Source organism: Thunnus maccoyii, chromosome 4 (genome assembly GCF_910596095.1).
Source record: "Thunnus maccoyii chromosome 4, fThuMac1.1, whole genome shotgun sequence".
Classification (NCBI taxonomy): Eukaryota; Metazoa; Chordata; class Actinopteri; order Scombriformes; family Scombridae; genus Thunnus; species Thunnus maccoyii.
The window spans coordinates 28,614,156-28,629,848 of NC_056536.1; the positions used below are offsets into that span (position 1 = coordinate 28,614,156).

General features: G+C 40.6%; 3 protein-coding genes across 3 annotated transcripts; 1 reads left to right on the plus strand and 2 right to left on the minus strand.

The window, feature by feature from the left end:
* Positions 1-31: 31 nt before the first annotated feature.
* On the minus strand, positions 32-2,787 carry LOC121895696 (protein pitchfork-like). Its single transcript, XM_042409108.1, has 5 exons — positions 2,521-2,787; positions 2,234-2,332; positions 1,260-1,393; positions 1,053-1,170; positions 32-132 (listed from the first exon to the last, which is right to left on the minus strand). Exons 1-5 carry the CDS (start codon positions 2,668-2,670, stop codon positions 67-69), a joined length of 567 nt encoding a protein of 188 aa, XP_042265042.1. The 5' UTR covers positions 2,671-2,787; the 3' UTR covers positions 32-66.
* An 852-nt stretch (positions 2,788-3,639) lies between these two features.
* atp6ap1b (ATPase H+ transporting accessory protein 1b) lies at positions 3,640-9,263 on the minus strand. The gene is made up of 10 exons (XM_042409918.1): positions 9,050-9,263; positions 7,369-7,489; positions 6,913-6,987; positions 6,624-6,817; positions 6,489-6,526; positions 6,295-6,380; positions 5,930-6,150; positions 5,794-5,829; positions 4,819-5,056; positions 3,640-4,677 (listed from the first exon to the last, which is right to left on the minus strand). The coding sequence occupies exons 1-10, from the start codon at positions 9,169-9,171 to the stop codon at positions 4,465-4,467; spliced, it is 1,344 nt and encodes a 447-aa protein (XP_042265852.1). The 5' UTR covers positions 9,172-9,263; the 3' UTR covers positions 3,640-4,464.
* Positions 9,264-10,098: 835 nt separating this feature from the next.
* gdi1 (GDP dissociation inhibitor 1) lies at positions 10,099-14,832 on the plus strand. The gene is made up of 11 exons (XM_042409919.1): positions 10,099-10,402; positions 11,313-11,420; positions 11,616-11,715; positions 11,939-12,073; positions 12,196-12,394; positions 12,733-12,864; positions 12,989-13,088; positions 13,507-13,678; positions 14,012-14,156; positions 14,284-14,338; positions 14,641-14,832. Exons 1-11 carry the CDS (start codon positions 10,358-10,360, stop codon positions 14,791-14,793), a joined length of 1,344 nt encoding a protein of 447 aa, XP_042265853.1. The 5' UTR covers positions 10,099-10,357; the 3' UTR covers positions 14,794-14,832.
* The last annotated feature ends 861 nt before the right edge of the window (positions 14,833-15,693 follow it).

Sequence of the window (15,693 nt, forward strand, 5' to 3'; positions counted from 1 at the left end):
TCAGAAAAATGATAAGACATAGACATGTTCATGTGTCATGGTGGGTTTTCATCCAGAGCTTTAGGGTTAATAGTACAAACTTAGATAGGCCAGTCTGCTCCTCTGCTTCAGGAATTCCTTGTCATTGTTTAGCTGAAGAGAGAAAAAAAAACCAAATGAGCATCAGATGTTGCTCCATATAACAGGACACGTTATGAATTTATCCCACCGAAAGGAAATCCCTTGAGGGAAATCGTGCTTTTTAGCAACAGCTGTGTGTAAATATGTACATGTTGTGCAGGATACAGGATCGAGAGCAACGTAACGACTCTAAACGTTTTTATGGCCACATCAAACGAGCCATGTTGAATAAGATCATGTGTAAGAAAAACAAAACCAGCAGTAAAGTTCTTGGAATTCACCGGACCTCTGTAACATCTCTAAAAACATACTTAACATACCTCGATACTTCATGACTTCATGACACATTTTTAAAATTTCCTCTGTGATTTTAAACTGATGCCATATTTCAGAAAATGGGACATTACTGTAATTCAGTTTGGGGTCTTATCACAGCTCTAAAACACAGTTAAATACAAAGGATTTTTAATAAGCTTCATATCTAATAATCTACTTGGATTTCTGTTGTTGGAATTTTATAACAGTTTGTTTACAAGACATTCAATTGGCTCCAAACATAAAGATGGTCACTATGTAGGAAAACATACTGCACATTTCTTTGTCTGAATAACTTTTTGGCAAACTAAAGGAATGTTTGTTCATGTTTAGTTCCTACAACATATAGAACATATTTCCTTATCTGGTATAATAACAATGTTTTATGATCATTTCCATATTTTGTCATGTTAATCAAATGAGTGTGCCCAGTTTTTGGCACCAAGGGAGGAGTTGCTGTAGTTTTTTACAAAGTCAGAAGAAAATATTCTATTTTTTGTTAATCTGGTATCATTTGTTTTAGCTTGAAAATGGATATGGGTTTGAACCAGCTGCCTCTCTCCATTGGTTTTAATACACGGAGAGATTAAGTCCTGCCTGGGCTTTGCTTTACCCACCTTCACCCCGAGTGACCTCTTCTCCAGTTGAGGCAGTCTGGACCAGTCCGGGCTGCCAAAGCACATCGGCCAGCTCACTTTCCTGTTTGTCACTGTGTCATGAGTGTAGGTCCCAGGGCTGCTTCACAAAATAACATTCATCAGCTCAGTGCAGCACGGCTACATTTGAGCTGCGTGCGTGCGTGTGTGTGTGTGTCTGTGTCTCACCCTGGGCTGTCCTCAGCTGTACGTGACATGGTTTTGAACCGTTGTGTGTTTGAGTTGAAAGGTATTTTGCTAGGAGGGGAGACTGTGGACCAGCTTTGAATCTGCTGGTAATGCTGTGGTGAAGGAGTCGCTGTCTGATGATAGAGATTATAAAGACATGCTTTGATCAGACTTGTTAAAGGTGTATTACGGCGATTTAGTGTTGCACTTCCATAAAGTTGGGGGCTCACAAGAGACAGATGTGAACAAGACTCAAAGCTGCAGAGACAGAAAAGGTTCAAGCGCCCAATAACCCTGGATCCTACAGCTCCCATAATGCAACATAACAGTCAGGTGCCCTAATGAACATTGAAACTGTTTTTTCCTGCTGTAGTCATTTGTTTTGTTCATACTGGCCATTATAAGATCCCTTCTTAATGCATTTTCAATGGAAGTGATGGTGGCCAAAATCCACAGTCCTCCCTTTGTGCAAAAATGTTGAAAGTTTATCTGAATATGAAGCTTCAGCTGTCCAAATGAGTCAAATTAAGTAGATATATTTCAACATTACAGTCTTTATTTAATGCCAAAGTCCCTCTTTTTGTTACTATACTTCCACCACAGCTCAACAAGGAAACACAAAGATTTGATGGTAAGAAGACTGTAAATGTAGCAGATATCCACTTTATATGACTAACTCAGACTGCTGAAGCCTCATATAAGCTTCAGATAAACTTTTAAAAGCATTTTTGCACACAACAAAGATTGTGGATTTTGTCCCCAATCACTTACATTGTAAACACACATGGAAGGGATCTTTTCATGGTCAGTATTAGCAAGAGTTTAATATTGGTACCTGGTAATTGTTTCAAGACAAACTTGAAAAAATGAGAACTTATCCTTTAAGCATGTGAAAAGGTTGTCAGACTATTTAAATGTGGATGATTGATTGGGTAACTGTGGTAAATGTGTTGATGATGTGTGAGTGCATTTACATTGCTACAGGGAGGAAAGCGTGCTGCAGTCCTTGCAGAAAGCCCATATCCTTTCTTACTCCCCGGTGTCTTCTTTGAATTATACATAATGGTGCCAAACTGTGAAGGAAATGGAAAAGTTTAACCAAGGCCTCATGTCATATAATGAGTAAACAAAGAATTATGGTTTGACACACATTGATCTCTGTGACAACAGGTGGTCATGGACAATAACATGCTGCATAAATGATCTGTAAATCACCTTCTCCCCATAGCTAACACAGATACTGTCTTATTAAGAGACAAACCTCATGGTTGTCATAGCAGCCAGGGCCGACATGTGGCGCTTCCTGTCGTGACATTTGGTTTCCTAGCCGGTCTGGCGCATAATGGAGGGGAAAGAGTCTCCTCTCCTGAGTGCTGCCAAAAAATAGTCTCTGAACTGGAGCTGCTGACATCTTGGAAACAACCCGTGAAGCAATGGAAACTGAACGACAAGTAAAAGTCTCGCTTGCACACGTTTAGCTGCGTCTCTGTCTACGTGCCTTTAGAGTGTTTTGACTCGACGTAACCATGGCAACCGAGCTCATTTATTAGTTATATGCAGGTTGATTGCGTTTACTTGTTGCTTTCAAGATTGCCACAACGAAACAAGGATTAGCAAGAGATCCTTTAATCTGTCCATTAGAGTCAGGATTTAAAGGATAAAGTATCCATTAAAATGAACCAAAACTCCTGAATTGTCTCTTTAATTTGAAATTCAAGGCATTTTTAGGTATAAATAGGTGTTTTTCTTGTGTTTTAACCCCTTATTAGTCCATTAACTATCTCCTTAAAACTCATTAATAAAAACATTGATTCAATCAGTCAATAGGTGAATTAATTTAATTTTAACATAAAAAAAATGAAGGGAATCGGTTTCAGTGTACTGTGTTTGCATTCAAAACATTAAAGATCCTCTTCAGATCCTCCCATGTTTTAGAGATATATAAAAATACTCTGCTTTGAATTGTTTTTTTTACGACTAAAAAGTTCTATTAACCTAAAATTCTTAAAATTACATCCACTCTTTCTCCCTAAATAAAGAAATCCAAAACAGCTGGATACAAGATGTCTCCAACTTCACTGAAAAGTCCATCTCAGTGTATATGCACTGGAGGCTTCCTGTTTTCATATCACAATTGTGTAATTTGCACACGATTGGCTTCCAAACTAGTTGTGATGTCAAAAATAATGCTGGTACCTACACCTCTTAAACTTACAGGAACTTTCCCCCTTCAGCAGACGAATGTGTGAAAACAGCCTTCAAGTGTCAAACTCTGCACCTACATCATCCTGCACAGTGAAACTCTAACATCCAACTGAAGTAACAAAAAGCAGAACACATTTTTGAGCGGAGGGGGACTTTAAACAACATGATTTAATCGTAGTTTAAAGATATCTTTATTTGCAACTAAAGACATGTCGTGGCAATTGTACATCAATAAGTTTGACAAAAGCAGAACCGAATCACTGCCATGTATGTTGATGAACCTGAAGTAAACTTTCAAAAGGCAGGTTATTCTTTTTATACATATAAATAAGTTAGGAAAACATTGGGTTGCAGTGGTAGCACTTATGTATTGATTGAACCGTGAGAAATGTGAACAGAACTTAAGTCAACATAAAGTATTAGCGTACTTCTATTAGGCAACTCCAAAACAGCAATATTTCAGAACACAGTCACAAATCAGCTCTTTATATACAGGCACTTCTTTCATTACCAGTAGTCTTAAAATTACAGTTGAGTTTGGAGAAATTAAAAAGTCAAGAACTGAGGTCTGAAACGGTCCTACAGCATCCAGCAATCACATTCACCTTGGCACGGAAGGCATTCTCTGGCAAGAGTGCAATTTATTTTAAGAAAAATATCCACTGTGTTTGACAAACCGTGGCACAAAAGACATGAACTCTTTTCACACATGCACTCAAAATTCAACTCAGATATTAAAAGGTGTATCCGTTTTGGCACTTGCAAATGTAGGGAGATGAAAATGGAATATGCCTTGCGAGAAAAACAGTATTCCGAAGACAGCTGTGGGAGGATTCAGGAAAGAAAACTGCAGGATAGAATACCAGAGGAAAGGGTGATGTGCCTTGACAAATATCTTAAAAGGAAGAAGGCCGAAGTGTTGCAAAACCAAAGATGACGAGGAGGCTTCTCCTGGGAGGCACTGAAGGAATGAGGAGTGTGTGTGTGTTTTGGGAGCGTTTCACTCCGTTTGAGGCACTGAAATCGACGGACCTTTGGGGTCGTCGAATCGATCCATGGTGTTGAGCTGCATGATCATGTGCAGACCGTACACGAAAATATACAACATGAGCAGAGAAGTCAGCAGCCCCATCCAGATCCCTGGGGTGAAGAAGCCTGCACAGTCGCTGGCGTAGGAGAAATTTGTTCCGTTGGACAAACCGAAGCCTTGAATCTGTATCGTTAAAAAAAGGAAAAAACAGGAAAGCATTCAATGACCGAGCAGTGCTGCACCTGATTATGAACAAAAACTCCCCATGAAAACAGTACTTGATGCATTGTTGCAGGAATGGAACATAAAGCGCTGTAATTGTACCTGGAAGTCAACAAAATTGAGCCTCCACTGTGTTGTGTTTTGGTTGGTGTTGTTTGGCACTAGCAGAGCATCTTGGAAGCTGTTGACCGACTGGCAGTGGAAGGAATACTCCGCCGGGGCGTAGATGCCGCGGCTCCCGATGAAAGACGCGGTCTGACCGCCAAACTGTAGCTCCACAGAGTCCAGGGTGAACCAGTTCCGTGCAGACACGGGATACAAGCGCTGACTCATGGCAAACCTGGAGATCAAGAAAAGAAGGGTGCTGAGTATCTTAATGACGGCGTATCAGTGTGTAAAGACTAGAATTCATAGCTAGTATTGTGACAAATAGCTACTATTATTATTAATTATTCTATGGCTTAATTGTTCACTTCATTACAACCCTGTCTAGAATTTGAACATTTTGGACTTTGGCTTCTCCTAGTGGTAGGATCAAAAAAGACAGCAGTACATGGCACTACCTTGGCACACTTGTACTAATGAAATATTTAATACAATAATACTACAATTCTGCAGGGTCTGAACCAGTGATTTAGCCTTATTGGAGATTAAACAAATTATAAGAGAAATAGTTTGACATTTTGAGATGATCGATACTGCTCTCTGTATATCTGTAGGTTAAATATTAAGCTGCAGCCAGCAGCTGGCTAGCTAGCTTTGCTCTGTCCAAACATAACTAAATCTGTCTACCAGCAACTCTAAAGCTCACAAATTAACATGCTATATCTCTTTCATTTAATCTGTACATAAACCAAAGTGTAAAAACAACATGTTGTGGTTTTATGGATTATGTGCTGGATTATTTCTTGGCCCCAGCAAAGTGACTTCAGCGACTTGTGGGAGTCACTGCGTCTGGCCAAGAGAGCCATGCTAACATTTTCCCCCTATTTCCAGTCTCTATGCTAAGCTAAGCTAACCAGCTGCTGGCTCTAGCTACATCAAACTTTGTACTAAATAAACAATTGATTGTCTTACCTCAGAGTAATACCTGAAGAATAACTGAGGATAAGCCTACAGAGAGAAAAGAAGAAAACATTTAAAATAACTTCCCTACTTTCAATGACACTTGCATGCTGTACATTTTCTACTGAATAAGGAAAAGCTTTCTCACAGTGAGTTACTGGTGTTACACATGGATCCTGACAGGGAAGGTGTTTGTGTAGCAAGGTCCACCCAAGTGCTATTGGTGCTGATACTGAGATTCTGAGCCCAGAGCATTATGCAAGTGCTACCGGACATATTGAACATGATCGGTGGTTTGACAGTTGTTTCAGCTGCTTGGAGCAAGGAGCGGCCCACAGGCTGGTTAGACACAGAAGTCTCTGAAATCACCTGCAAAAGATGAATTATCAAAAATGAATATCAAAATGCTTTATATCCTTCTATGACATCCAGTAAAACAGAGTGTGTGTGTTTGAAGTCTTACTGTATATGGTTATTACACGGTCAGTTCTATGGTTAATTATAATATCTTACTCGTGATGGCTGGAGTCCTGTGTATATCGCCGTGTACGGGACATTTTTGGCTTTCATCATATTCAGAACTTTCCCGATGGTTTCATCTGTTGGAAGCAAAATACGCTTGAGTTACATATAAACATGTCACAAATCTGTCCATGATTACAACAATATTTTTTATACTTTAAAATGCCTTAACAGTTCAAACTTACCATTGTCATGTAGGACTTCCTTGCAAGACTTTTGCGACCTATAAAAACAATTAACAAAATGTTAGTTTTCACATATTTAAAAATAAAGATGATACTTCCATTCTCTGATACGCCGCAGAGCACAAAAAGTCTCACCCAGTGCAATAAGGAAGATTGATGAGCAGCAGATTGCTGGCGGATGTGTTGATGCTGAGATGCGACAGAGTGTCGGCGTCTACGAGCAAAGGCGACACACCGAGCTTCTCCTGCAGCAGAGACAGGATGGCCGTGGAGCTCGACCACTCTAAAGCCGGGAGCGTCACCGACGAGGAAGAAGACTGCAGCGCGGCCTGGAGGGGAGCGAGAGGTGTGAATCATCAGTCCTACCGGTCTGACAAAATAAATCATCATCATTTAAGACTCGCGTGTCAGTTATAAAACGTACCTCAAGGTTTTGAAAGGCGCTATCCTGCTTGTTTCCAAAAGCTCCACCGTAGACTGTGAAGTCATCTTTGCTCAGCTGGACACAAACGAGGACGATAAAATATTCATCAACAGAAAAGTGGAAACAGATAAGTATCTTGAAACTATGAAATAGAAGTATAAAACAAAAACTCTATCCCATTTATCAGTCTCAACAGACCTGAGTGATGAATGTGTTACAGAGGAACAGCGAAATGGGAAGTAATGCCAAAGCTCATTGTCACACCAGAATGAGAATACTGAACTAAAGTGTCACATGGACTGAAGTGCGGCTACACATGACTCACTACTACCCTCTTTTACTCAACATGGTTTCTTCCTTTCTTTCTAACAGATGAATGGTGAAATCTATTAAATTCAGTGTAAAATCTTAACTGCCACAGAGCAGGGATGTAGTTTTCATGTCTGAGAGACTGACCTTGTCTTGTAGAAACAGCAGCACGGTGTGGGGGCCGGAGCCAAAGGCAGAGGTGAGGTAGGCAGTCAACTGGTCCTTTGACGTGATGTGACCAGCTGAAGATGAGGCCAGTGGTGGTAAACTAAACATGCATGGAAAAGAGAAATAAACTGTGATACTGAATATAGTTTTTCTCGATTGCTTCCGCATGTTATATGAAACACTGCTGCAGTTCTCAGAACATCAAGTACAACATCACGTTGGTTTGTACTATGTGCAGCACTTTATTTGATAAGTCAAGTTAAATATCCTCCACATCCAGTTGACATCAAAACTCCTGTCAGAAGCACCAGTTTCACTAAGGGTTTACATGACATTTTTTACTGTTAGTGTGCATCTTGTACTTCTACTGTAATCTCAGTTAGAATAACAGTGTAAAATACTGGAGCAGCAACAATTAGTCAGTTAATTAGTTTGTCAACTGGCAGAAATGAATTAAAAACTATTTGGATAATCAAATAATCGTTTTCATAATTTTTTTCCTAATATCTGCTGGATTCAGCTTCTCAAATGTGGTAATTTAATACTTTTCTTAGCCAAACATGATGGTAATCTGATTTTTTGGGGGGTTTTGGACTACTGGTCCAACAAAACAAGACATATAAAGATGTCACCTTTGACCTTGGGAAATTATAACAGCTATTTTTCACTATTTCCTGACATTTTACAGATAATACAATCGATTAATCGAGAAAATAATCTGCAGATTAATCAACGATGAAAATAATTGTTAGTTGCAGCCCTACATAACACAAAAAATAAAGCTTCCATAACATTGTATGATGAAGACAAATGCCTCCATACAAAAAAAATCTTGTGAGTTGTGGTGTCTGGCCACCACAAGTGATATATGTCTATGGTATGTATGATCTTATATACGCCAGCACTTATATAACTGACTTAAGTGTGTATATATGCATTTGAAAGACACCACAATCTGTAAGCATGGTGTAACCCTCCCCTAGTTGTGGCTGTGATTTACCCGCAGTCTTTGTTGCCCTCTTCCTTTGACCAAACCACCAAACTTTCACAGCCGTTGCTCTGTTTGATGTCTCTATATTTACAAACTGCCTGTATAAAATTCCACCAACTGTAGTGTAAATGCATTTCAGTAACAATATTACTTTAGTTTACACTTAGATAAATAACACTACCTGATTACTTACAATGTGTTAGATATGTTTGGCAGGATATGGCTGCAGATAAAAATATTTTGCAAGTGATAATTGAGCATGACGATAGTCACGGTCGTTAGAAAAGCAGTGAAATCCATTTTTATCACAATTTAACTCACTGCATCACGGGATCATTTGAATTATGTGTGAAAGCAAAATAAATCAATTTACTGCAGTGAGAAAATGAACTAGATTTGAGAATCTCAGTGTTTTGAGAATTTTTCATTCGACGACAGCACCAAAGCAACCGAGAAAACAGTCCGTTTTCAGTCAAAACAATCACCAGATATTTTAATTTTAGACTTTAGCCTATTAATTTAAGCTAGATCGACCAACTAGTTTTATCTGGATAAAAGTAGAAACCCAGTTAGCTAAAAGTGTTAGCATTAGCATGGCAGACAGCTGGCCAGCGATGACTATTAAAGTGAGTCTTTCATGACAAATAAGAAATTAAATCGACATATTACCCGTCACTGGACCATATTAGAAGTGGCACTTGAGCGGTGGAGCTCCCCGTAGCGAAAAGGGCGAACAAAACGCCAATAAAAGCCATTAATCGCACTTGACTCGAGCTCCTCGAGCCTGCCATTTTCGTTTAGTTTTTCCGCAAAGCTCTGGTCACGTGACGCAGACCAGCTGACAGTCATGTGCAGTCAGCCGAGCTAAAGAAAGGACTTCCTGCTTCTTTCACGCAGCCTGCCCTGCCCGCATCATCGGCCTTTCAGCAGAGCCACGGGCCGCAGTTTTGCCCACTTTTTGTTCTGGTCCAAAACTCAAGAATGAGTTTAACTTCTGCCTGTCTGGATAAAGATAACGACTGTTTCCTGTTGCTGTAATGCCTGTAAATGTTAGTAGGAATATACTTCATCGCGGTTCTCAGCAGAACATTTGGTGCTATGACATTAAAATGCAGTTGTGCAATAATAAACCGGAAAGTGCCGTAAACAGACGTGATGTGTTTAATGCGGCTGAACTATGAATGCCAGCTACACCTGGCAACTGTCCATGGTGCTGATACTCTTAAATTTCATTTCACTACTTCTTTTGTGTCATCATCTCATCGTCCACGTGTGAATCATGAATAAACATTATAAAACAGAAAGAAACAAGCTAAAAAAATATAAAAATAAAAAAAAACCATGCATGTCAATAGTTTGACAGTTTTTTTCTGTTTGAAAGGCCTACGTGGTTCAGTCAGTCAGTGAAAGCAACTCCCATCCACACAGCTGTGGTGGCGGAGGGATACACTGCCTGCATCCACGCAACGCTGCGCCTACAACTGGAAAGGAAGGATAGAAAAGAGAATAGAGAACACACAGACTTGCATAAAAAGGCTATTAAAAATGTCAAAAAAAATGTTAAACTACAAGCCAAACTCTAAAACCAAACGGAACATGTGCATAATCGCTCGATAAAGCCTGCTTGCAGCAGGGTTTCCTAATACACACAGCAGTTAAGAGTCCATTGTGTGGCAAGATGGGAAGAGAGGAGGATGCGCACTATTTGCCGACGCGCAACGACATTGTTCTAGAGTGCTCCACGATCAGGGCCATCTTTGGTCGTCCTCGCCGGTGACAGTGTGGACAGTTTATTCCATTGGTCATTAATGCCTAATGATTAATAAATAATATCTAACTTTGAACGAGCCGTTTAAAGCGCTTGGGCTGAGAGACGGAACCGATTCCCGGTTTTTGGACTCACTGGCATTCTTTCCTTCAATACCCTTCATTTCTCAAGGCAAAAAGAGGGCGAGACGGGAGAGGCGGTGATACAACATGGATGAGGAATATGATGTGATCGTTTTGGGCACCGGACTCACAGTAAGTAGTCAAGCTTCATTTGCTCTGCACAGACACTGATTGTGTGACCTCTCAAAAGGATTTTTTAAGGCGGACAATTAGGCCCCTTTACCTTCTGTCCGAGCCCAGGAGTGAAAGGCTCCTTGTGTGTTTGTGACATTATTAAATTGTGACAAGAGATGCGCTTCAGAAATGTCTCCAAATGCACCTGTCGACCTGCCTGTGCATCATAGGAAGCAAATAATGCTCCAGGAAAGATTTTTTTTTTAATTCTCGCAGCCGGCTCAGTGTTGTGTTACACCCTGTAGCATCTTTTAGGCGTAACCCCACACTGTGTGACGGTCCTCTTTGCATAGACAGGCCTCCATCCTGAGGTTGGCGCAGGCCTGAGCACGGCTTTTATTCAATGACTGAGCCTTTCACTGCTGCTACTCTCGCCGCATTTCCCTTCACTTTATCACACCCTATGCGGCACGAATGGGCCTGATACATGTAATGTGATCTCAATCGTGATCTTGCACAGTGTTGCACAGCATTCGCATTTAAAAAGTCGACATTTAGGCAGTTTTATAAAAAAATGCATCTAATATTCATTTTTAAATCCATCTCTGTAATATTTAGTATTTTCTGGTGTGATAATATCTTTCTTGTATCTTTCTTTCAAATGCACATTATTATTTTAATGATAACAATAATGATTATTATTATTCCAGTAGATACATAGGTGAAACGATCCTTTGGCGCATGCGCACTACGTTCCTTCTGTCCTCCCTGCAGCCGTCTGTCAAAACCTCATAACTTGCATTCACGTCTCTCTCTTTCCTCCCGAGAGACATCTTTCCTAAGTCATTTGTATTTTGTGTCCATTCATTTCCGAGTTTAATGTGATGTTATGTTATTGATGTCCGTTATTAAATCTTGTTTTGCGCAGGAATGCATCCTGTCCGGGATCATGTCTGTGAATGGGAAAAAGGTTCTGCACATGGACAGGAACCCTTACTATGGTGGGGAGAGCTCTTCCATCACCCCCCTGGAGGAGGTAACATAAAAGCAATCAATATATTTTATGTCCCCCAGTACATCTCATTTTACCTCCAGTGCCACGGTGCACCAGCTGCTGTTTTTACTGTCTGCATGCGCTAAATGCCTTATCCTCCATCATGCTTTAGATTCTGTGAGCTATGTAGACTCCTGCTTCACAGCACGTTGTTGACCCTCCTGTCCTTTTCCTCAGCTGTACAAGCGCTTCAGTCTTCCAGATAGTCCGCCTGAATCAATGGGCAGAGGAAGGGACTGGAACGTTGACCTCATCCCCAAGTTTCTCATGGCCAATGGTCAGTCCCACATATATAACTAATAACTTTCTGGCGTCATATTCTCAGGATAATTATTAGTATAACTGATAAGGCCCAGGAATAAAGAATGAACTAATTAGACTACTTATACGCAGATCGAGTTTTATTCTCTATCTTAATACTGTCAAGGCAGAATGTGTGCTTTGTTAAAGGTTGATGACAGATATTAAGATGAAATACATGTTCGTCCATGTGATCGCAGGTCAGCTTGTGAAGATGCTGCTATACACAGAAGTGACACGGTACCTGGACTTTAAGGTCGTGGAGGGAAGCTTTGTCTACAAAGGAGGAAAGATCTACAAGGTGCCGTCAACCGAGACCGAGGCACTAGCTTCAAGTAAGCCCCTCAAATATGTCGCATCACAATTTGTAAGCGAAGATATCTAAAGGACAGTAATTAAATCACATTAAGGTAATCAGGAAGGTATCACAGCATCAATCCTTTGTCTGTCTCTCCAGATCTGATGGGAATGTTCGAGAAGCGAAGGTTTAGGAAGTTCTTAGTCTTTGTGGCTAACTTTGATGAGAATGACCCCAAGACCTTTGAGGGCGTGGACCCCAAAACCACAACGATGAGGGATGTTTACAAGAAGTTTGACCTCGGCCAGGATGTCATTGACTTCACTGGCCACGCCCTGGCGCTCTACAGGACAGATGAGTAAGAACAGCGAAGGACACCATAATGTTATCCATAACCTCCTATCAAGTCTTTGATAACGTTGTTTTTCTGAACTTTACAGCTGTATTTAAAATTTTAACATGTAATTAATTATTGAGGAATATATGCTTTAACGTGGGTGAGTTATTTACTACCTGATGTCTAATAAATTGACAACTCAGCAATGAGTAGCTTTTTGTTTTCACATAAATATTTGTAGATCAGGATCATATTTTTGGCTGTGAATACATGCAGAATTAGATATATCACATTATTTCTGTGCTTAATTATTCCTGTTTATATTTATGTTCCTTTGTCATTTTCTCTCACTTTCTCAGCTACCTTGATGTGCCCTGTTTGGACACTATCAATCGTATCAAACTGTACAGTGAATCGCTGGCACGGTATGGGAAGAGCCCTTACCTCTACCCACTGTACGGTCTGGGAGAGCTGCCACAGGGATTCGCCAGGTGTTTTAATCATTTTTGTTCATTTTTTTATAGAAAATTATCTTCAATATTTGTCTTCGATAGTAAATAAAGAAATACAAATCCACTCTATGATTTAACAGTTCTTATTTGCATGTCACCTTAGATTGAGTGCAATCTACGGAGGAACCTACATGCTGAACAAACCAGTGGATGAGATAGTGATGGAAGGCGGTCATGTGATTGGAGTGAAGTCTGAGGGCGAGGTACGGCCTTGCTGATTACATGCAAATTCAACGTTGCCATAATAAACATTAGAGTGGAATAGGTCTGCAACTGACAATTATTTTCATTATCAATGAATCTGTCACTTATTTTGTCAGAAAATAATGAAAATGCACATTATTATTTCCCAGAATCAAAGGTGAAGTTTTTAAATATCTTATTTTGTCCGAGCAACAGTCCAGAATTATCAAACTAGTGACCAATTAATTTTTTGTTAATCCACAAATTAATGAATTAACTAATTGTTGCAGCTCTTTCATGGGTATTACATATCCACAAAGGCTGCTCAGGCAATTTATTCAGTTTAGTAGTATTAACTATCAGAAGCACATCCAGAAGGGATAAGAAAGTAAATCTTAAATATACATAATGCACATCGCTGTCTCGTTGCTGCTGCAGGTGGCTCGTTGTAAGCAGCTCATCTGTGACCCCAGCTACATCCCGGACCGTGTCCGTAAGGCGGGTCAGGTGATCCGTGTGATCTGCATCCTCAGCCACCCCATAAAAAACACTAATGACGCCAACTCCTGCCAGATCATCATTCCTCAGAATCAGGTTAACCGCAACTCAGGTGAGGATCATTGTCAGCGAAATGCTAAAATGCAATTTGATAAGCTTTTAGATCTTAGACATGGCACAAAAATGCCTTTTTCTGTTATATTTAATGGTTTTGATATTAAAGCCTGACTAAAAATACTTCTTCAGTTTGTCCTTTTTAGAAAAACAGGCTTGAATTACAGCAGCGTCCTCATATCAGAATGTTCCCTATTAGCTGTATCATAGTTAACAACAACAGCTTGTACTCAAGAGATTCCATATTATACACCAGTCATAACTTACTAGCAGTGTATACTTTCACTGACTTAACTTTTTCCTCCTCTTAACCCTTTTGTCCATTCTCCAGACATCTACGTGTGCATGATCTCCTATGCTCACAACGTGGCTGCCCAGGGGAAGTACATCGCCATCGTCAGCACCACAGTGGAAACCAGCGAGCCAGAAGCTGAGATCGAGCCGGCCCTGGAGCTGCTGGAGCCCATCGACCAAAAGTCAGTCCCGCATTTAACTGTCACCGCCATCATTCATGGATTTATATGATAGAAAAAATGTGTGTGTGAGCCTGTGTGATGAATTACAGTGGAAGTTTATTGAAACTATGTGGGATTTTTTTTACAGGTTTGTGGCTATTAGTGACCTTTATGAGCCCACAGATGATGGTACTGAGAGCCAGGTGAGAGAATTTCTTTTCCAACAACATTGAAACTATAAAAAGCAATTGTTTTTAGGGACACAACCCTCACTTATTCACTTAGTTAACATCAGGGTGGTATTTTGAATTATGTATATATATATATTGTATGTAAAATCTTTATTTATTATATATTGTTTGCCCCATATCTACGGTTGTGTGTGTATGTACATTCTTGTGTTTAATTGCACATCTATTGTGCATTGTAGGGAGTTAGCCTGAGCTTTTTCGTTCCACTGCTTCTAACATATATGACAATGACAATAAACTTTCATCTTTCCCAGATCTTTGCCTCAAGTTCCTACGATGCCACCACTCACTTCGAGACCACCTGCAACGACATCAAGGACATCTACAAACGTATGACTGGGAGCGACTTTGACTTTGAGAACATGAAACGCAAACAGAACGATGTGTTTGGGGAGGATGAGCAGTGAGCGGTAGAGGGGCTTCCGAGAGAGGGCGGGGCCGGGAGAGGAGGCGGGGGTTAAAAAGGGGGCGAAAGCGGCGGCAGAGCCTGTTGGTAGAGGAGCCGGGGAAAGGGGGGGGGGGCGGGGGTGGGGACGCTGCCTGAGCAGGGTGGGTGGGGGGGAAAACAAAACAATGAAGTGTGAGCGTGGTGGAGGGTGTGTCTCTGGGCTCTGCCTGCCTTCAACCGTTTGCCTCCTTTTCCTCACGTCCCTCTCTCTCTTGACACACGTTCAAACACATTAACGCTCACAAACACACACACACTGTTCAAATACTTACACTCCCTATCTTTGTCACCGAAAAGCAGGGTTGATATGGTCTTTCATTCCATCGTAGAATCTATAATCATGTCTTAATGTCTTAACTATGATCATTAGAGGTGAATTTATTACTTGTTGCCGATTTTCATAGCATTTCATTCTTTCTGTAACGTCTTTCTCCTCATATCAGAGGTTGGGTGGATGAAGCAAAGATCGACGGCGAGCTCTGACATGAGAGATCTATTATGGCTTAGTGTAGAATCCTCTGGAAGGGTCACCTCCAGTTGACATGCATGCATCTTTTACACACAGTAGTATTGTACATAGACTTAAACGACACTGCGGTATGAAGGCTGGACCATTCCACGCATCGCTCCTGTCAACCCTGCTTTCACTTTTCTCTTACTTGGTCTTTTACCTGTGTTAATTCAATAGACGGCGTTCCTTTTGGCAAAATCTGTTGGTCAGGCAAAAAAAATGTGATGAAAAGTTACATATAAATGGGCTGTTCTGTCAACTGATAGTGCTCACTTTGCAATGCTGTTGTGTTCCCTGTGCTAGCAGGCAAGCTAACCAGTGGCTATTAACTGTCACCCCTCCCACCCC

Excerpts from the sequence above, each read along its gene's own strand:
- LOC121895696 (XM_042409108.1), bottom strand. The coding sequence starts at position 2,670 with ATGTCAGCAGCTCCAGTTCAGAGACTATTTTTTGGCAGCACTCAGGAG. Across the intron at positions 2,333-2,520 it reads GCTGCTATGACAACCATGAG|TTTGGCACCATTATGTATAA; the intron begins GTTTGTCTCTTA and ends TTTCCTTCACAG. Across the intron at positions 1,171-1,259 it reads ACAGCTGAGGACAGCCCAGG|CCCTGGGACCTACACTCATG; the intron begins GTGAGACACAGA and ends TTTGTGAAGCAG.
- atp6ap1b (XM_042409918.1), bottom strand. The coding sequence starts at position 9,171 with ATGGCAGGCTCGAGGAGCTCGAGTCAAGTGCGATTAATGGCTTTTATT. Across the intron at positions 6,381-6,488 it reads GGAAGTCCTACATGACAATG|ATGAAACCATCGGGAAAGTT; the intron begins GTAAGTTTGAAC and ends TGCTTCCAACAG. Across the intron at positions 6,151-6,294 it reads CAGGACTCCAGCCATCACGA|GTGATTTCAGAGACTTCTGT; the intron begins GTAAGATATTAT and ends CATCTTTTGCAG.
- gdi1 (XM_042409919.1), top strand. The coding sequence starts at position 10,358 with ATGGATGAGGAATATGATGTGATCGTTTTGGGCACCGGACTCACA. Across the intron at positions 11,421-11,615 it reads CCATCACCCCCCTGGAGGAG|CTGTACAAGCGCTTCAGTCT; the intron begins GTAACATAAAAG and ends CCTTTTCCTCAG. Across the intron at positions 12,074-12,195 it reads GACCGAGGCACTAGCTTCAA|ATCTGATGGGAATGTTCGAG; the intron begins GTAAGCCCCTCA and ends CTGTCTCTCCAG.